The sequence below is a fragment of the Aptenodytes forsteri genome, unplaced genomic scaffold (genome assembly GCF_000699145.1).
Source record: "Aptenodytes forsteri isolate BGI_AS27 unplaced genomic scaffold, ASM69914v1 Scaffold143, whole genome shotgun sequence".
NCBI classification, from domain to species: Eukaryota; Metazoa; Chordata; class Aves; order Sphenisciformes; family Spheniscidae; genus Aptenodytes; species Aptenodytes forsteri.
In genome coordinates, this window is record NW_008794951.1 from 728,586 (window position 1) to 749,762 (window position 21,177).

The following is a 21,177-nucleotide window of genomic DNA, read 5'->3' on the forward strand; positions in this document are numbered from 1 at the left end:
ATCTTCTATTTATTCTCTATAAAAAAATTTTGCTAAACTAGAGGGCCATGAAGTATGTATCATCAGTAAATAAAATAGATCAGAATACAGTGGAGCAAGACCTTTTTGATTCACTAATAAACCATGAGAAAAAACCACCCGTCTGGAAGCATCAAACCTTCCAGCAGAGCAAGGACCAAGAAAATATCTAACAGGAGCAGCAAAGCTAACTTGCTGAGAGTTCACAGTTCGCTAAAGCCATGTGCCTCATCTTAACTGAAAACAGTCTAGGCTAAATTAAATCCAAAAGCTCAAAGTTGACACAAATAAACTAATACACTAAGGAGGAAAAGGAAAAATATAATGAAGTTATTGTTTTCTTCTGGCTTTCATTAAAACATACCAATGCAAAGTGCTGTCTACAGACTTGAAGCCAGAGTTGCACAGAGGAGAGAAATTCTGTCCTGCGAAGGCGGAGATAATTCTTGCACATTGTACCCCAAAAGGGTGGCCCTGAACGAGAAGAGAGAAGGTGTTACCCTTGTTGTCTGGGTGTTGCACACAGCAACAGTGCAGAGAACAGCGCGTAGAAAGGACGTCTGTAAAGCCACGGATGTTGTCAGGGGCATTTGGGGATGGGCACCGTGTTTGGAACCTTTACAGCTTTCTACTGTGGATTAACTGACATTTTGAATAACAAATCTTTCGCATTCTGTAGGGAAAGACAAGGTTCATCCTCGTGCCATTCCCCAGGTCCTTGCTGATTTCCAGGGGAGGGATACTGCAGGAGTTCCCTTCAAGGAGAAAACCAAAGTAGTAAAATCCCTTCCTCTGACCCCTCCTACCCCAACAACACAGAATATTTTTGAGTAAAAATGGAGCATAGTCACAGGCATTAGCAAATACAGAAGAGACATCTGAAAGCAGTGGTTGTACACAGAAAGCAGTAACTGCTTTCCTTTTTTTGACTTCATGGCTTATTTGTTTAAACCACAAAGAGACATTTGCATGGTATCCATTTCGGGTCAGATATGAAAAAATAAAGTAGAAAAATGCAGAGCAAGTAACACCTCCTGCTAAATTTCAAGGTTAATTTTAACTCATGAAACACTTCAGCAAAGGTCCATCACTTGAAAGTACATTTTTAAAGAGGTAAAGAGTATGATCAAAAATGACTTTTCAAAGAGGTGGAAAGAAACAACAGAACCCCAGCTATTATCTTTTCTTATTTTAAACTTCATCCCACACTTGACACAAATTTAGATCTGAATGCAGAATTACTCCTACTCTTCTCCTTCGCTTATGACTCTTTCATACCATGTTTTTCAGAGAAGCAGTTTGTAAATGTGACTCGTTAGGATGCAGTGTAAAAAGTAACATGTATGCCGCAGTCAGTAACCCAACCAGCTTGTGTGTTGCTGGCGTGGTTACTAAAATGTTAAATCTAACTGCTAGATTCAAATGAAGCCGACTGGGAGGTAAAATACCCCCTGGTCAGGACGAAGATCTGTGTGACAAAAGCACACGTTGCTAAAGCAGCCAGAAGTAAGTGGATTCTAAAATACAAGTTTATGGACATTTTTCAGCCAAAGAGTAAGTGTGGCTGTAGCAGAGATGCGGGCCGCTCAGAGGACATTGACACGGTGCTGATGTTTTCAGGAGGCTTTTAAAAGACAGGCTGAGAGAGATGGTAAAGGACAGGCATACACGTGAACTTGTGAGGAAGTTCAATGATTGATCTAGTCCTTCTGCTGATAGAAAAGCCTTTCCTAAGTAGAAAATATTTTTTTTTAATAGTTTACAAAGCCCAGGAAGAACCATATGGTGATGCTGTCTTGATGTTTGTGTTAGAAGTCATTGCAAAACACCAGGGAGCTGTTTCCCAGGGGTGTGCCAAGGGAAGTGCCTCTTCTGTTCCCAAGGACTCTGATGTAGAGGGAGAAAGCAGTATCACACTGGAAGATGATGAATGCATCCTGGCCTTAGCGAAACAAAGGGAAAAATTCCTTTTCTGATTTCAGCAGGTTACAGGAATAATCAGACACATACAAAAACCACGCGTACTCTGCATGATAAAGATAAGCGATACAATGTACTGTCTCGAGCTATGGAAGTAATGCTGAAAACTAGTCTTTCCAGAGAGCTGATGGATTGACTGTAAAATGTGGAGGAAAACTGAAAAAGCTTCCAAAGAAGGCAAGGGAGATTTTTACAACACGACTCCTTGCCCAGCAAACTGTATTTTGTTGGGGAAATTTCAAGGACTGCAACAGACAGAAAAGCCTCGGCCAATTTCTGGTTTTGCACTCGACACTGCCTGAAATTTGTGGTTTCTGATGGTCTTGGTCTATACCAGGTACAACTCAAAGAATTTTGCTCTGACTTTGATCCTTCCTGTGGCACTGCTATAGCTATTTTCGTGTGCAATTAGAGCAGAAGTTGGACAGATGAAGACTTGAGGTGAAACACGAAGCGTTACTATTGCCAGCCGGCAGCTCCAAAAGTTACAATATTTGCTCAGCTGGGTTCCAGGAGATTTTAAAGACAGAGCAACCTTACTGATTTTTATGGCATTCCAGTGTGCTTCCTGTTCTAGATGAAACGGTCCCAGTGCCATTATTTAATGTCCGTATCAACAAAAGACTGGGTGCTGCCAATTTTCATTCACCCTATCAGCATGGGTTCTCAGCCTATCTTTGATATACCGATTAACTTTTTATTGTGGGATCAAACCAACATCAAAGAGCTGACACAGGAAACAAAATGGATTTAGATGCTTAAATAACTTATACAATCTTACAAATCTTACAATCTAGCCTGGGAGCAATGGGATATTTGTACCTGTATTACTCAAAAGGGCACCTCTAAACTAATAATGCAGCAAACTAATGGTGCCACGGTCTTTGGCATATTTCTGCCCTGCTTTGCAAAAGTAAGAATTTGTATTATTTTCTCACTTCTGAAAAAAGAGCTTGACATGTGTCTTCCAATAATTTATTCATGCAGTGTAATCAAGCACAGAATCTGACCCAGCTTAGCAGAGGCATGATTTCCAGCTCTGTGGTTTTCACCTCTGAGAGTATTTACTATTTGCTTGCCAGTAATTACCACAACCATCTCCTGCTTTGAATTTGACTACATGAAAACATTTCCAGTTTGTTTCTTTAAACTTGAAGGAGGCTTCATTTTAAAACCGAGGTGAATGGAGAACTTCCATGAATCAAGTGATAAAACCATTTGCAAGTTTTTCCTTCTTGCTTGTTCACCAAGTTAGGCGTTACTGGCTTCTGTCTAAAATGCCCCGGCCAACAATTCTTTTCTGTCCATGAAGCATTTTTTGTTGTTGTTGTTTAATACACCCTGTGCCCAAAGGGACAAATGCTTGGAAGTGTTTACATTTTTCACTCGTTTCTTGGAAAGCATGACCCATAGATAAAAAGAATACTTCTGCAACAATAATTCGGCACTTACAGAGCTTCTGGTCTTACTGATTGTTTGAATTCATTTTTTTAAACCCATCACATGTTCATATTTTATTCTGTGACTTTCTTAACGAAAGTTGAGAATTACACTGCTTACTAATATTATTGCACTGCTACTGTCATGAAGTTACAATTTACATAATTTACACAATGATTTATTGAAAAAAATGAAGACAGTTTTAAGCCTATCTAGGAATTTAGGGATATTTGGGTACTCATCTTTCAATAAATCCAGTAGAAGACTATCCTGCTGGTATTTTAAATATGCCATAGGACATCTTTGTCCATCTCCTTGAATGCTAATTTTGCTCCTGTAACCTGAGTCTCCTCCCCATTATAGTTTATTTCAATTCTTACTAAAATCAAGCAGAATAATCCAATTGCCTTGAAGGAGAGCTGGATTAGGACTTTGCATTTGTTTAATCCAAGACTCCTTCCCCATGGCTGATTCTGTGTTCGTTCCTATTTGACAGCTAAAAGGGGAACTCAGGATTTTCAAAATCAGGTGCAAAATCAGACCCATAACGTACAACTGAAGATGAATGAAGCACTAAAATAATCCCATGCCCCTTCCCCATACCACTTCTTGCATCCAATGAGAAATTTTTGTATTTTTGCAGAGCCAGAGCTACAGTGCTCTTTGTTTTATTGTTTTTCAGGGTATTTTCACTTTCATTCTTTTGCAGTAAAGAATCAATGCCTTTAGAAATAGACTGTTGCTATACATACTTTCTAATCTGCATTTACATCAATAACCATGACATATACCTATGATTAATTTCACTTCACAAATTGCTTCATCTCTGTGTTAGAAACACCGTTTTGTCATGGCGTTAAGTGATAGACGTCATGTGCTCTGTGTTAGAAACACTGTCCGAGAGAAGCAGCTCTGCTCCTCTAGAGCTCCAGGACCACAGCCCCGCCTCACGGGCAGAATGACCCCGCTCCACAATCCGTTTTGCAACGTGTGATTAAAGAAGCTGCAGTTCAAGGGAGGGAAACAACAACCAGAGATCTTTCTGTTTGTTTGCCATTTCCTCATCCTGTGGCTACTTTGCTTTCCTGTGGGCTAGCACGGGTCACAGCTACCCAAGGAGGCCAGGGAAGCACTTGTATGGATGCTGAGGGTTAGCCATGAAAACCACCAGAAGGAAGAAGGCGGGAGAGGTGGGGCTGGCTGGATACAGTCAAAAGCAGCAAAGCCAAAAGCCTCTAAAGAGCCCTTCAAGTCTTGGGCTGCACTGGCCATAAGACCCTTTTTTTTTTGTGTGTGTGTGTGTGTGTCTTGCATTCCCACACCACAAAGCTGCTGCTTCTGTCCCGCTCCAGAGTTTCATGTGTCAGGCACAGCTGAGCGCAGATCCATGACTCATGCGGTGGCCGTGCCTCGTCTTTGCGCAGGGAAAAAAGCAGCAAGCACCGCATTTGCAGCCAGGGGAACGTGTAACTGGAAGGCAAGTTCCCCAACCGCAGCCAGGCACCATTTCCCCAGAAGTTTACTATCATCAGTGACTTTCGATACCTAAGAATCTTCTCCACAGTGCTCTGCTTCTGGTTTGGTCCTTGATTAATTAATGGCTTGACACTGTGAAACTAAGAATTTTCCCAACAGCATCATATTCAGGAAAGAGCAATTATAAGCTAAGGATTGAAGCCACTAAATGCACTACGCATACACAGTTGGACTCTTTCTTATTCCACTGAACTAAATTAGTAATCAATGACATTTTCACCAAAAAGTTGAGCAAATCCAGGAATAATAGTAAGCCAAATATATAACATAGTCAGACACGGGTTTCCAAAGAACAGGGGTCAAAGCTGCCAAGGCCTTGTGTAGTTAGATAACTATCTGGATAGCTCAGCTCTTCTTTCCACCCAGCTGAGATGTCCCCAGCCTTATCACAGTTACACCCCTGACCTTAGGAGCTGAGCATTAGAAGAGTCCCCTTCTGACATAACAGGTTTTTGGTTAGAAGTTTATCAAGTCAACATTTATTTTTAATAACTGGATTACCAACAGGTGTTGGACGTGTCCCCCCCCTCCCCGTTCCTTGTTGCTGACTCCCTGCCCTGGGGCTCTGGTATTTGCTGACTAACAAGAGCGCCCGTAGCCCGTTCCCAGAACAGACCCTGTCCGCGGCTCAGCATTTTTACCGGGAAGAGAAGAGGCAACACCCTGCACTAGCAGAGTGATAACTGGCCGTTTCAGCCAAAGTTTTTCAAATAAGTTGCTACGCTACAATTATAAGTGCTACAGGCAGAAGGGGTATCTGCAATGGCAGAGCCCTTGTCAGAAGTGGTCAGTGCTTCCTACAAGATCTTCCTACAAAAGGTTAAGTTTTTTTCCAGCACTTGGGCATTTCTCTTTGCTGCTCTGGAGGCTCTTCCAGTGTCTTTACCAGAAACACGTCAGGCCTGTTGCCACCATTCCTATGTGAGGACAGTCCCTGGACAAGTCAGGCGGCTGCGGACTGGGTCTGTGAGCGGTGTTAGCACCCCGGTGCTGACTGACACCATCTCCAAGGACGAATGGTGGCAAACAAGATTTTTTTTGTCCTCTTTATGTTTCTTGCTGGCAAAAGTCAACTTACCCAAACACATAAAACTCATTTTAGTTTCCTTGGAGGTGACTTCTTCACTCAGCCAATTCACTGAATATAGGTAGCATGCAATTTTCCAGGTGGCCACTAATGTTCAAGCATGGAAAAAATGTAGTTTGATTATTACATTCTGACTACTCTGTTGCACAAGTATGTTATGAAAGAAAAAGTTATGTAAAAATCATAATGGATTACACTATTTCCTATTTAACTGTTTTACTGTAAGCATGTACGATGACCAAAAATTTCATTTATGTAGAAAAAAATGTGAGCCAGCATAACATAGTTTTTAACATCCTTCTGCTGCTTTACAATAAGACAGATGATGATGTTTAATTTTTCCTTTACTAACATAAAACCTTCCACTTTGACTCACAGTCCTTAGGCTGAGAGACATTTCAGAGAGTTTTATTTTACAAACAGTGAATATAGACCTGGATTTTTGTTTGGCTGCTGTACATACAGAATTTAATTATGGAAGATCAGAACATTGTCCTTGCTAAACACACTTTAAAGGTCCAATAGTGAAATATCCTCACCCATGTATCCTAGTCCACCACCTGGTCCAAACAAACTTCATTGCGGGCTCACAGAATTATTGTTGTCCCAATGACTGGCCAACCCACGATGGAAATGACAGTCTACCCTTGGATGAGCTCAGTGCGTTTGGTAGTCTTAGTGCCAGCTCCAGGGGACCATAACAAAAATAGGAGGGATTAAAGAATCATCTCTTTGTTTGCAATTCAAGTAAATATACCAAGGGCGAAGGAGACACAAAATTTGAACTATGCTCTTAAGACTGCAAGATGATAAAAGGAATCTGACAGGATAGCGTGTGGGAAAGCAGGGATTACCACTGCTTGTGTCGTTGCTGCTTGAGTCTAAGGGCTTGTCTCCAGTTTTACTAGCATAGCTGAGCTGCCATGTATCTGCTGGCATGAGTATACCATGGGAATGCTCTGATACCGGAAAAAAGAACGTTGTTCCCAGTTTAGTTTATATTGCTTCAGAAGCGGTTTAAGATAAAGGAAAAAGATGTCACTTATCCCAAGAACATCTGAGAAGATGTTTATCAGCATAATTATAGTGATGAGAATTCACGCATCATTATACACCCATGTAATTTTCCCGCAGATTGCACTGGAAATGGAGTTTCTCGAAACAACTTAGTGGTAGTCATTTCATCAATGTCACATGTAAACTGGTTAGTGAGACAGATTTTTGCTGTATCACAAAACATGGATTATTGGAATTGCCCATATGAATATATTGCTCCAGATTAACAGAGGTTTGTTAGAAAACCACTGGAGAAAACAAAGCTCCTAACACCGTTATGCTGAGCGACAGCGCAACGTGACTGTGAGGTGGCAATGGCTACTCTAAGCTATTAGTGGTAAAGATGCTTTTTCCAGGATCTAGCTATAAGTGCATAGGTGATTTGCAAATGGAGCCCAAAAGTCTCACCAACAGTAAGCAGCAAAACGGATCCCCTGGAGAAAGTCAGATGCAAACTGGCCAGTTCTTAAACAACGAATGGATTTTTAGAGATTTTCTGAAGTTTTTCCCTAAAATTCCCAAAGAGCTGCAGTTATTAGGGAAGGTGGAAGTCACATAGGATGCATATGAAATCTCTCTGGCTGCTGGACTTCACTGCTGGAGGAACTGGAATTGTAGGAAATAAACCCAAAACATCCCAGTGAGGCTGTTCTACGGCCTGAAGCAGGAGGTTTTCCACCCCGAGAGAGGTGCCAGCTCAGCCTGAGAGCTGCAGCCTAAGGCAGGAGGAGACGTTAGCGATGTCACGTCAGTGTTAGTGTGACTGGCAAGGACCTACGCTTCTGGGGATGGCTCTTGCTCTGTTTGGAGAGGGAAGGCAAAACACAGGGGAGGAAATTGCTGTAATGCAGAACAGCAATATGAAATACTGTTGTGGAAAGCTCGGTGTGCAAGCCAACAAAGCGCCCTGATGGGGGACGGAGGGCCCCGCTGGGGTAAGGAACATGGCATGTGATGTTACCCCATACCATGCACAGGGCAGGGCTACGTTTCTGCGTGGAGCCTCGCCATTACTCTCATGTTCTCACACATACCGTGGTGCATAGCAACTCATCTGCTGGGCCATCTGCTGAGCTGCCTGTGTACTCAAATTAAGACTGCGGCTCTTCATTCCTACGTGCAGCCTTTCAAATTTTACACCCTCCCATTTGAAAACTTTCTCCTCCTGCTTGATCCATTACATCACCCATCCTCACCAGCTGGGACCGACTGCTACGATAGTAGGTGTTTAGCAGGCTTCACGCTGTCTCTCACCCTTCAGATTAATAACCTCACCTAGGGGAGAAACATCACATGCACTTGCCTCGCACTCCGTGTGTTGCCCCATCAAACAGGATCATCATTTCAAAGATGGTACGGGAATTCCCCAGCCAGCGGCCAGCAGCCAGCATCGGCTTTTGTATTACGTATTTCCAGGTCCTCAGCATGCTGCTGGCTGTGAGTCATGCAAATCTTATGCCAGGCAAAGCAAAAATGGCTGCAGCATGCATAGATTTTATCTCTCAAATAGAAAGTGAGATTTTTCAGTGACAGTTTACTCTTTTTAAGAAGTTACCAATTTCTCTGCAACTCTGAAATTTTTCACCATAATTCTATCTGGCTGTAATCTCCTTGAGTGGAAAGTTTTGTGCGAAAGATGTTACACAAAATAAAGTGAAATTGTGCATTTTAACATATTCTCATCCATTCATTGTCTTCAGTTTCCAATTACAAGCTGGTAAATGCTGCAGTTCCCATACCACATACCACCTCTCCCAGTTACAGTGGAGCTACCAGGAGCGCTGATAATGGCAGATCTGGGGGGTTCCACCGGGAGGCAAAATCCTCCTATCTGCTTTTCTCTCCCCATCCCCTTGTTGCTGAGGTCCTTGGCTGTGTGCTTGATCTGCATCCAGCCAATTGATACAAAAGCTAAAGAGAAAAGCCTGAAGCTCAACTCTGATATTCAAGTTCAGTGTTTAATGAAGATGAGGTATCACCAGTCATAAGGTACTGTTGTTAGTAGTAAGGAATATGTAGGGGAAACAGCTCAGATTATTTAAATGTTCCCCATAAATATGGTCATAACGGGTTTGAGTTTGAGACTGCATTTTTTTGGCTTCTGGTTTCTCCTTAAGCTACTGTATTGCTAGAGAACATGAGGTGCCATTTCTATTTCAGGATATTTTTTTCTGATGAGTCTAAATACTTTATATCTGAAACCTTTTCACAGAGGATAAAGAGGTATTCCAAGGAGATTTATGCAAACTGATAAATGCAAATGAAAGCTTCAGATCTAACCTTCCAGTTTGACTGCACACCTGCCCAATTCCAGCAGCTTATTAAAGCCAATGTTTACTTGGACTTTCTGTCCATTATGGGTGCATTTTATTTTGGAAGGGTAAAGTTTCCTGCTTGATGGTACAGACTCATTCGTGCTACATCACCGTACTCACTTGCTGCTGTTGCTGTGTAGGGTCATACGCCTTTTCTTGTCAGTCCCAGCAAGGAACCATGAAGATCCTGCCCTAAACTGGCACCATGAACTAGATCTGGAGTGATTCTGCATGACCACGTTTCCACTCAGAGCAAGTACCTTGACCGCAGCAACCCTAGGTGCAACTCCGAAGTGACCAGCTGCCCTCCAACAAAATGATCCTAGGCCTTATGACCATTAATAGTACAAGGTCTTATATCTGAGTGCTTTCCTCTGCTCCTTATCTTTTATTCCTACACATAGACGGCACATGAAACAGTTGCTTTCTTAAAAAAAAAAAAATCTCTGAAGTAAAATCTACAACAATATGCTCATATAGAGATCCCAGTTCCATTTCCAAATCCAGTAAACCCGAGGAACGAGTCAAACTGAAACCTGCCTGTGGGTGCACAGTAAGTTCTGAGCATATGAGAATTAGGTCCACCACTGCTGAAATCTTCACATAGCTCAGGTTGCTAAACTACATGCAAATCATTTGCTTGGAAATGTTCCTGAGACATATCACTGGGGTGCATCTCTATGACTATCCCTCTCCATCACTCTATTCTGGAAAGGACTGCATGGCTACTCCTTCGCACAAGCTCGCTCTGGCTCTTCACCTCCCAAACTTGTGTCGCCCGTTCTCAAATGGCAAGCTTCACTAAAGCATCTCTGAACCCACGACAAGGTAAGTGCCACGGTGAGGGGAGTCCTTGGGTATTTAAAGCAGCAGTGTAAAGATACTTAATCTTCACCCAGCTAACTACAACTTATCTGAAACCTGGCCGTGTCTGCCATCTTCTGCCTCGACATAACTTCATTCAGTTTTAACAATCAAGCTGTTTGCTCCAACAAAGAGCACAGGCAAATGTCATTGCAGCCCACTTGGAATACTCTAATGGGTAAACAGCTGTACTTTACCAGCCAGCAAACCAAGTTTACTTATAAAGTTTAGAAGATCATTTCAAGCACAGAGGACCTGGAAATATAATGAGAGACAAATGGGTCCTTTAGGAGGATAACATAACAGAACTGCAGAGGGTGTAATTCATCCTCCCTTCCATTTAGCAATGTTGCTGCTGATGGTTAAAACTGGGCAACTTGCTGAGCATGGGCAACAAAGCCCTGGAAAGGACAGGCTGTAGGCTGCACTTCTCCCGGCTGGAGATTTCTGTGTAGAAAATGCCTGGTAAAATCTTATTCACTCCGAAGACAGATAAATCACAATAATTGCTCTTTAGGGTCTGAGATAAATGCAGTCTCTGGCAAGGGTAAAGGATTTGACAGAGCCCAAACGAGGGTTTGAACTCCACAGGGGACAAGAAAGCCTCTAACACCCTCTCCTTCAGTCTGGGGCTGAATACTGGTTGTGCTAGAAAACAAGAAATGCCTCCAATCGCAGCAGCAGCAAGCTCCTAACGTAAGTAAGTAAACAACCCTGATGAATCTTAAACTACTCGTTCATTTTCTGACACAGAACCTCAGACATTCTGCGGACATGTCTCAAGGTCTAAGGCACTAGGGGTTGGCTTGTGGCTGAAAATTAGGAAAGTTTCTTATAAAACCAGCTATTCGCATCCATCGTGTTAGGAAATACTCCTAGCCATTCAAATTCCAGCCCTCCGTTCAAGCAGTCTTAACAAATAAAAAGAAAATTTTAAAGACCCTGCAATTGAGGAACAAGAAAAACTATACTTAGCATCATTGGGTCTTGTTGTACCCTCTAATTTAATTCTCCTCTATAAGTTTTATGGTAAATGTGGGATTTTCTGGAATGCCTTAGGTCCAAAGGTCTCTTGGGTAGCGGACACATTTACATTGTTTCTTTGTAGGAAAGTAACAGATCTGTGGAACTACAAAAATACCACAAAGAAGTCTCTAATGGGATTGCAGGCACTGAACTGGTTTAGGTTATGGCTGTGGGCTTCTTCCCTAATTCACAAAGAGCTTAGATGCCTCATATTGTGTCATATTAATAATTTGTTTATAAGTAAACATATATATTTAAGGATAATATCTCCCAGATTAATTACAAAGCTGCTAAATTAACTCACACATGAGCGAGCTTGGTCCGCGTTTCTGTGTCCCACCTCCTGCCAGCGGGAAGGTCTGACAGCTCGCAGCTGCTCTGCTGCGGGCCCAGGGCTGCCGATGCTCACGCGAGAGCAGCGGGGCCAAGGGCAAGGCAGGACCAGAGCGTGGGGGTGCTGTGCACGCCCGCAGCGATGCCCGCAAGGGGCTAGGAGGGGGCTGAGGAGCTTTGTGGCGAGGGGAACACAGCCCAGAGCATCCAGCATTTGCGATAACATTTTGGAAATAAAGTCAGAGGCCGCTGTCTGCAAGTAACGAGGCTGCAGTGCTCGTTCCTAGGATAAGGGCTGCTTCTGCTCTGACCGACACGGATGGAGGGAGGACTGGGCTCTCGTTCGCACATTAGCAGCTTGCAGTTCCCACCATTTACTGAATCAGCCGCTGGAGCTTAAATGAGAGCTTGTTGTGCTATGGTCTGTACACGAGGAGCATATGCAGGCAGCAGAGGAGGGATAAAAATGACCCTGCTCTACAAACGAGGCACTCATGCGTGTTCACGAGCCAGGTTTACAGAGGTGTTTAGGCAGCTGAAGGTGCAAGCAGGTACCTAGGGCTGCTCGCAGAAGAGCCTAAGCACATTTTTGTATATCTGGTCCTTGGTAACCTGCCAGACTATCCCAAAAAGGACAATGGACTCAAGTTTCCTGTTTCTGGCTTCGCAGGCTCAAAGCTTGTTCCCTCTGTCAGATTTTCCCTTCTGAGCACACCTTTGCAGAGTGAATTTTCAACAGTTCCCCATGCCCTTTGATACCTCGAAGTAGCTACTCAATTCACAAGTGTGCGAGGTGCCACGCTTTTACCAGTTTCCCTTGCAAATTTGATCTTGCAAAAAACAAATCCAAAAGACTTAGTGGAACTCTAGAGGTGTCAATTTTTAGTACTCTCACATGTCCAGAAGTTCTGTTGTAATTTCCTTCTAAGTAGTCTGGGGTTAATGAGACTGAAGAGAATGATAGGAAGGAAAGAAATAATTATATATTCTCTTTTTTCTCAACATGTCCCAAATGTCACCTCTGACCTGGCTTTCTATTTCTGGCATGGACTGAACTCCCTCTATTTATTTAGCAGCCTACACACCATTACAGTAACATAGCAACAGTACTTTCAGTTGTGAATTTGAAAAAAAGAAAAGAAAAAAAAAAGAACATATTTGTCATAAGAAAACTGTTAAAGAAATGTTAAAGCATTGCAGTCTAGGAACACTTCAATAAATGCTTCTATTTTTCCCTTTACAAGCCAGTATTATTAGGTTTCCAGTCTGCAGACCCAGTGCAGAGGGATGCACAGGGGAACCAAAGCAGTGTCACTGTCACAAAGCCTGTTCTTCCTACGCCAATCAGACTGTCCCCTAACCTTTTTGTTTGTTTGTCTTAATGATGTTTCAGCTTGAATATTTCTCAGGCTCAGCACAGACGAAAGCGGGAGTTTAGGGAGGATACCGAAATAATGATGGGATTTATTTGGTGTTTTTCTCTCACTTTTCAAAAAGAGTTCACCATTATTTTATAAGCCATAGCTCAAGGGTGATACGACGCTCAGAGTTATCCGTCAAAAAGGAACATTTTAAAAAGCACAAAGTGAAGTTGGAGTAACAGTCCCATTTTCAGCTGGCAGTCCAAACCCCACTGTTTTACAGGGAAAATTAGCCAGTGAAGACCTTTACAAACAGCCCTGGAGTCAGAGGAGTGCCCAGTGAAAACATTTTGCAAATCCTATTTCAGTGGGAGCAACGCGCCTAAGTATCTCAAAAAAACAATTCCCTGAGCTACTTAAGTGCTTCTTATTTTTAAACCTAAGGCCTGAGTGAGAGCTCAATCATTTTCTTAGCATGGGTTCAAAATGTTGAACTTATTAAAAATAAAACTTCTTAAGCTTGCAAAGCTTCCACTATAAATATTAGTAAACAATACAGATGTAGTAGCTGGAATAGCAGTGAGCCTTCATGAAGCAGTGTATGACTTCTCGTGAAACTGTTTCTTCGTTGCTACTGTAAACTCAGCTGGCATCTCTTCAGATGCTTTTTCTCATCTCATAGCGGTTTTATCAGCACACAGTCACCTCTGAATGCCGGTGGCTTTTCTGTGGAACTGGCAACAGATCTTGGAAGCGCAGCTTTACAGCAGGCATACACATTCAGCTTTCCCAGCGTTTATAAACGCAATACTTCTGTAAACTTAGTGGCTTTACTGCACAGTTTGTAAAGTCTGCAAGTAAAACATAGTTCACGCTTGTTCCGAACTATTGGCTTCTCCTTGGCACGACCAGTTCATGTCAGCTTGAAAAAATCGCTTCACAACTGTAAAATCCTTGAACTTCTACAAACAGTTTCCAAGTCTGGTATGTAAAAACAGATTGTTCACAAACTATGCACTCTGCTGAGATTACCACAGTCGCAAATTTAGAAAGGGTCCCATTATGGCCATTATTCTGTCCAACAGAAATACGGATACATAACCCACGGTCCCCGAGACTTGGGAGTCACGGGATGAATAATATTTACCACTAACCGGGCTCGCAGAAACTATTGTCTTTTAAAAAGCATTGTCAAAAACAAGTCAAAATCTTTCAGATGACAATCTAAGTTCCATTTAAATTAACACCTTCATTGAAGTAATTTTAAATTCACACTAATAATGACATTTTACTGCCTTTCTGTAAAATGCTCTATGGGAAAGGATATTGAATAACTGAAATGCGCTGTTCAAGGCTATGGTGGAAAGCTACAAAACCGTTTTGACTGCAGGGATCAGGTGGAGTTTCTGGCATCAGAAGGGAAGGGAATAACAAAATCTCTAAGAACAGTTGTCTCTTTCTAACAATTACAAAGCTACAAATGAGTTAGCCTCAGAAAGGCAGTATTTTTCTGCCATGAAGACTAGACATCAGTTTTGGTTTATTTTTAACAAATACCAAGTTGCAGCAGATTTTAAAACTGAGTTTTGCATGGCTATATGTTTGTTGGTTCGGGTTTTTTTCTGATGCAACGCAAACTGAAATAAGTCAAGGATATTACTGTAAAGCAGAAAAAAATAAAAAGTTGAAGTCTTGCACTTTATTCAACAGTTAAATGAAAGTGAGGAAAATCTATTTTATCTGGCTGGATGCAATGTTTTGACATGCAATTTTCATTTCAAAGATGGCATTTTTTCCTTGTCTTATCATATTACTAATTCATTTCCAACTCAAATGAAAAGGACAAGAAAGCAAATAAAACAACTGTTACTGAGTAACGTTATAGGAGTAAACTTGTTCCTTTCCCTAAAAACCTATCAAATTGGCATAATACACATTCATAGCATTTTAATGCATTATTGGTAGAAGTCATGTGTTTATCCATATTATAGTTTTCATGCTACAACAAAGCGTTCACCAAAGTACTACTTGTAATGCTTTTTCCTCTAAGACATGTTTGATTGCATCACTAGTTTAATCACCACTCAAGTCAACATTTCCTTCTCTATTTCAGACTAGCATGTTTTTTTTAAGTCTCTATTTTTGAATGCAAAGACCTGATAACTTGCGGGTTTCTGTTTTGAATAGAAACCAATAGCTGGACATTCCTGTGCACTGAAAACATGTAGTCAAAGATTAAACTGGGGCTTCAGGGCTATTACGGCTCCACCCAAATAAATAGTCCAAGGGAAATTATTCTGCTTAACATTCTGATACACAGGTTGCCAAGAACAGCAGTGTTTTTTAGAAATTATTTTTTTCTTAGAAGTCAGCCTATCTCATTAAACATTGCATTTAAACTACCAAAACATGGTTAAAATGGAAGAAAATGGTCTAGAATAAACATCACACTTAACCTACCAAAACAAGGTTAAGTGGTGGAAAATGGTCTGATTTGCACTTAGCTAATTACAAATGTTTAACTCCAATGATGGAAACTCCTCCCTAAAATAAATTTTCTGCTGTTATTTTACCAGTGAGATCAATTTGTTCAGGATTTCACCGAGAAGGGAACACGTATCTGCAGCACAGGAGCTTCTGTATGGAAGTCTTAATTTTCTCAAAATTAAGTTCTTCCTTAATATACAAACCAGACAGAATATACACTGGATTTTAAAATGAAGTAACAGCAGGAAAAACATAGGTACAAAACTTACAACTAGAACCAGCTAAAAGGCTCTGCCAACTTTCTCCATCACATGGGACTCCTATTCCCACCCAGCCTATAAACTAGAGCTACAAAACCTGCACAAATTGGTTAAACTAACTGAGATATTTCAATGAGAGTTCGGGATGTTGATTCCAGCAGGGTATGAAAGGTGGCCGTAACTCTCTATTCAGAGGGGACAGAGCTCAAGAGGTGAGGCTTTGTAGGAAGCATTTGGAAATAAATAAGGTTTACGGACAAAAATTAAGTTCAGACTTCTCTTTGATAGTTATTTTTTTGAAATTTCCCCCAAATCCCAAACCAGCAGAAGAGGTACTTGACCTCACATACCACTTGGGGATTTCTTTTAGGCGAGGGTGGCAGTGTCCTCTGCTGACACCAGCCCAACGCTAGATCAGAGAGCAGACGCTCCGCATCCCACCCACCCTTAGCAGTGCTGTGGGACTCTTGTTCCTATTACTTGAGCAAACTCTTCCATAATTCTACTTTACTTTTTCTTCTTAGTGGCCAGTAACTTCCCGTTTGTTCTCCTGATAAATACCAGAACTTCAGCTAAAAATGGAGAAGTCGTCTAGATTCTCTTATCTTGTAAAACCCTGGCAGTGGGGTGCTGTGGTCGAGTTCAGGCAGATCCCCCCAACAGTCAGAGACGTCCGTCTGCACCTACTTGCTGCCGTGCCCTTCTGACGGCACTTACAGCCCCTCACGCAGGGACAGCAGGAACGGACACTGCTTTACTAGCTTTGCATCTGGTACATTAATTTACACCTCTATTTGCCTTCCCAGACCAGACACTCCAAGAAGAAGTGTGCTAAGAAGAGCAAGGCTAAATTTTCTAACATGGGGTCCATTTTGGACTCTTGTTCTAGAGATGCTGACAAGGAGTTTTGATTTTCAAGAATGTTTGAAGAATCCAGTCACTCAAGTAAAGTGGGAAACTTGCCTTTTTTTGAGCAAGTGGTCTTCCCTCATCAATTTGTATAGTACTGAAGATTAAAAATAGCTCTTCAGCTGGGGTACAGCTGTGCAGCATTGGCTGAAATGGAGCTGCACTGACTCACAACAAGCAAGCATCTGTACATAGCCCTTTACTATTGCAAACCACGGAACTTAACACTAAGTACTGGCGTGCCATTCACCGGAGCCAGCGGGCAGGCTGGCTAATACCGCTGCTGCTCCTCACAGGTGTGACAAACTACAGGAGAGCGATTTGAGGAGAGGTTGAAATTACCTGCCTGTTAAAAATCCCGTCTCCTTGTCCTTACCAGCACATGAACAATGTGTCTTCTCAATGGCACTAGTCTCTTCTTTCATTAGACATCCTCTGTGCCTTCTTCCATGTCTTTTTTCCCCTCATAGTGACTTTTTGCACTGGCTGTAGTAATTCCTTTGTTTTCTAGGCCATGAAACCATTCTCCCCCCTCTCCAATAAACAGAAAACAAATATTACCAGTCAGCGAGCAGATAAATTTCCATATGAAAAGTATCAAAAAGCTGGCTGTTCAAGGCTGACATTACAGAATTGGGATACATGAACACCACTGCCCTGAGCCTTCTGAATTTTTTTTTTTTAAACAAACGTAAACACTTTTTTCCCTTGCGGCTCTGAATGCCTAATCTAAATCCCTGGTTGGATGTATTCAGCACTAATATAAGGCACTGCAAAACCCATCAAACCTGAAGCAGATTCTCCCGTGACATCTAATTTCCTACAGAGGCTGGTACTCATGAGCCACTAATATCAATACCAAAAATCTCCAGTGGGGCCAGGTTTTCCTCCCGTGGGGCTGAGTGTCAAGCTGTGCCTGAAACTTAGCATTTTTGGTCTAGAGCATGATGGACTTCACCTCCACCACCACCACTTCCTAGTTTTTGGTAGCAGCTTCTTCCTCTCTCTCCCCTGCCCCGTACCCAGCTCCCCCAGAGCTTCGGGGGTTCCCTGGCACCCCCCAGGCCCACACAGCCCCGACCGGTGAGAAGAGCTGGAACCAAGTGGGGAAATGAGAGCAGCACAGCTTTCAGGTTACACTTAGGGGACAAAGAACTGCAACACACACCAAATGCTCTCCCGGGAGACTCCTTGCACAACTGCCTCTTTAGATAGGCTGACGTGGTGGATTCATGGTTCAAGTATCAGACAGAGGGAAAAGCATTGTACATGCTATTAAACCACTATTAGAGTATTTGCCCGCTGAAGTGAAGCTCCCTGTGCTTTCTAATGAATTCTCTGCATTTAGCATTAAGCGCTCTGTTTTTACAGAAAGTTACACTTGGGTAATTAATCTCATATTCGTTTCCTGCACATGTAAGAGAGCAGCCTTTGTTAGGGAATGATAAAACACTTCTAAGAATAGCGCTACTAAGAGCATCAGCTTTGTAAGATGTTACAGGAAAAATACAGACTCTTAACACCTGCTTTTTGCTTTTCAAAGTTTTGGAAATAACATTCTGCTTACCTAGAGCCAAATTCTGACTTGTTTATGCGTAGAAAACCTAATTGCTTTCATCAGAGAACAAGCATAAATGAAGGTATACTTTGGTCTTTAGGCTCCAATCTTGCAAAGATGTATTTGTTTAATTTTATAAACACTGTAAATATTCTCAGTGGCTTCAGTGGGACTGTCTGCAGTTCCCAGTCACACAACCTGAATTCATCACTTTGTCTGGTCTCCTAACTACAGATTCCACTGAAATTAATTGGATTTTCTTAGTGATTGTAATAGATTGAGGATTAAGAATTTATCTGTGTGTAAAACAAGAGACCCTCAGGCCGGACCTTACAAAGGCCGGATGCTGAACTCAGGAAAATGTAAACTGGGAGACAACCCCGTGAGAGCAACTGAGCCGCTCCGGTGTAAGAGAGGTCCCAACGAGCAGCAGATCGAGCCCGCATTTGAAGCTCCCTGGAAGCTTCAGCTCAGACCATGGGTTTTGCCAGCTGAACACAAAGGGTGGTGTAAAGCTTGGGGATTTATGTACGTTGTCAGTTCAGAACCAGAGCCAACACCATTCTCCTGTAAGTGGTTGACACTTGATACCTACTGAAGTCAGTTTAAACAGTCATTGTTTTAAAGCTTGTGTTGTTTTTAAGCAGTCACTGTGGTTCAGCCTGAGCTATCTACCACCCCAGTACAAGATGCACAAGCTACCATGCTGGTGAAACTATGTAAACAGTGGAAAAAAAATAGTTTACAGTGGGTAAGAGACAATTTGCATTTGGTTTGTAGCATCCACTGTGTAACCAGTCATATGAGAAAGGACATTAATCTTTGCTGTACTTGCAGCAGATTTCTTTCTGCTTTATTATGGACAAAGGAGTAGTTTATCCTCCTAACCAGAAAACAAAGCCTGATCTGCAGAGATCTGGCTAATCTAGTGGTTGATGTTTGAAGAATAACATAGACCCAATTTCCCTAGGTTTTGTAGTCCAAAATCTGAGCAGAGCAGACTGCAACTAGTCTTGTGAGCTGATCAGAGCCCCTGTTGTGACTATTATCTTGACTGTATAATGGGGGCTTTCAAATCCCAGCTTTATCACATTCTGTTTTCTCTACTTTGCCCTTTTATGAATATTGAGTCATCAAAAATAGCTTCACTGACAGAGTTACTAATGATACCAGCTGGGTGAATCAGTGGCTCTTACATTGTCTAGTGCCTGCTATACAGTGCTTTAGTACACTCGTTACGAAATATAGCAAAAATTAGATATCCATATTTTATTTGCAGCTCCCTTGAGACACATCATAGTGGTTATTTTAGAATTGGAAAATGCTAACTGAACAAAGCAAATATTCAGCCATTTCAATGCAATACTGTGATCTAAAAGAAGAAACTCTGGCTTAGAATAAGTTAAAAGTAAATTCTAACATCTGTAAATCATCCTTTCTCCTAGTTTTTAGTGCAAAGAAAAAATACACTACCAAATGATATCTACCACATTCTTCACGAGACAGTTATTCCTCATATTACTAGAAAAAGCTAACATCAGCAGTCCAGAAAAAATGCTGATAAACAGAAGTGAATACGACAAATGATGTAAGCTATGTATATGGCTCGGGAGCGTGATAGACGCATATGGTGGCATCCTTCTAGTACAGTGCAGTGCTCTGGGGTAAGTTAGGTTAGAAGTGCATGACTCAAACGAGTATTACCGATTCCAGAAGTGCAACAACAGTAACAGCACGCCCGATGAAGAACCATCACAAATGAGTATGCAAAATGGCCCACGATGGGCTCCTATTTTTAATGCTGTCCCAAGCAATTTTTCAAGGGTCATTTATTTCTACCCGGAGTGCCTTCCTCGCAGCCCCGCAGTGATACAGTTTCCTATGTTTGCAACACACACCCTTTTTTTTTTTTTTTCCCTGAAAAACAGGCCGGCAGATAGTGCCTTCCTCGCAGCCCCGCAGTGATACAGTTTCCTATGTTTGCAACACACCCCCTTTTTTTTTTTTTTTCCCAGAAAAACAGGCAGGCAGATACAGAACGAAACAAGGGGCCCCCTTTACACATAATGCAGTTGCAGCTCTCCGTGCATGCAGTGCTCGCTTCTCCTCACCAGCCCCCTTCACCTTTCAGCTATCAGGAACTTTACAGCATGGCATCTTCTAGCACCTCTTTATCGCAGACAAAAGTAAAGCCCGCTGCTAGCAACCGCCTCTGGCATATTAAATTGGTAAACAAACCTATTGCAGATGTTGCCTTTAGCAAGTGTCATAGAAATTACAGAGCATCTTAACAAAGCAGAGCCTCCGAATTTAAAGTATTAGTTTTTTTCAGGAGGTTCTTGCCCTTCCCAGGAAAAGTGACATCTGAAATTCGGTTACAACAATTCTGTTAGTTACGGCAACATTAACTGAAACCAAAATGTGGTTTTTAACCTAAGATATGTTGCGTAACAACTGAAGTAGTATAATCTTACGAGCCGGGAAAGGTTAATTCCAAAGGGCACAAGAATATCGGTGAAAACTAGCATACTCCATCAGCGCACGGACTTGTAAATCTTTTTGTTTTGGTCCAAGGCGAAGCCGAAGCAGGCGAGACATTTCAAAGGAAGAGCAAGACACCGCGCACATGCCGAAATCCGTTTAGGGAGAAAAAATATCAGCAGAGCCTCTGCACTTACGTATCTCTTGAGTTTCTTCTCGGGGGGTGATTTAATGAGCCATCCAGTGCAAACGACGTCCCCTGAGCTCATCTTCCCCCCCGGCGCGGAGCGGCGACGCGGGAGCCAGGGTGCGGGCTGCGTGTGCCTGTGCGTGCGGGTGCGGGTGCGGGTATTGTTCCCAGCCAATTTGAAACCAGCAGTAATCGGCTTCCTTCAGCTGTGCTCTGATACCGCTCCAGCCCGAGGAGGAAGTCATGACATTGATCACTGACACGGCCAGCCCTCCC

The 21,177-nt window shown here is 42.3% G+C and overlaps 1 protein-coding gene across 2 annotated transcripts in view; it reads right to left on the reverse strand.

Annotated features, from left to right (window-relative positions):
- GAB3 (GRB2 associated binding protein 3) overlaps nucleotides 1-21,150 on the reverse strand; it is a 68,759-nt gene extending 47,609 nt beyond the window's left edge. For both annotated transcript variants that reach the window (XM_009275288.2, XM_009275289.2), the window contains exon 1: nucleotides 20,909-21,150. In XM_009275288.2, coding sequence (XP_009273563.1) covers nucleotides 20,909-20,980 — 72 coding nt within the window. In that variant the 5' untranslated portion in view covers nucleotides 20,981-21,150. The remainder of the gene's footprint in view (nucleotides 1-20,908) is intronic.
- Nucleotides 21,151-21,177: the final 27 nt, after the last annotated feature.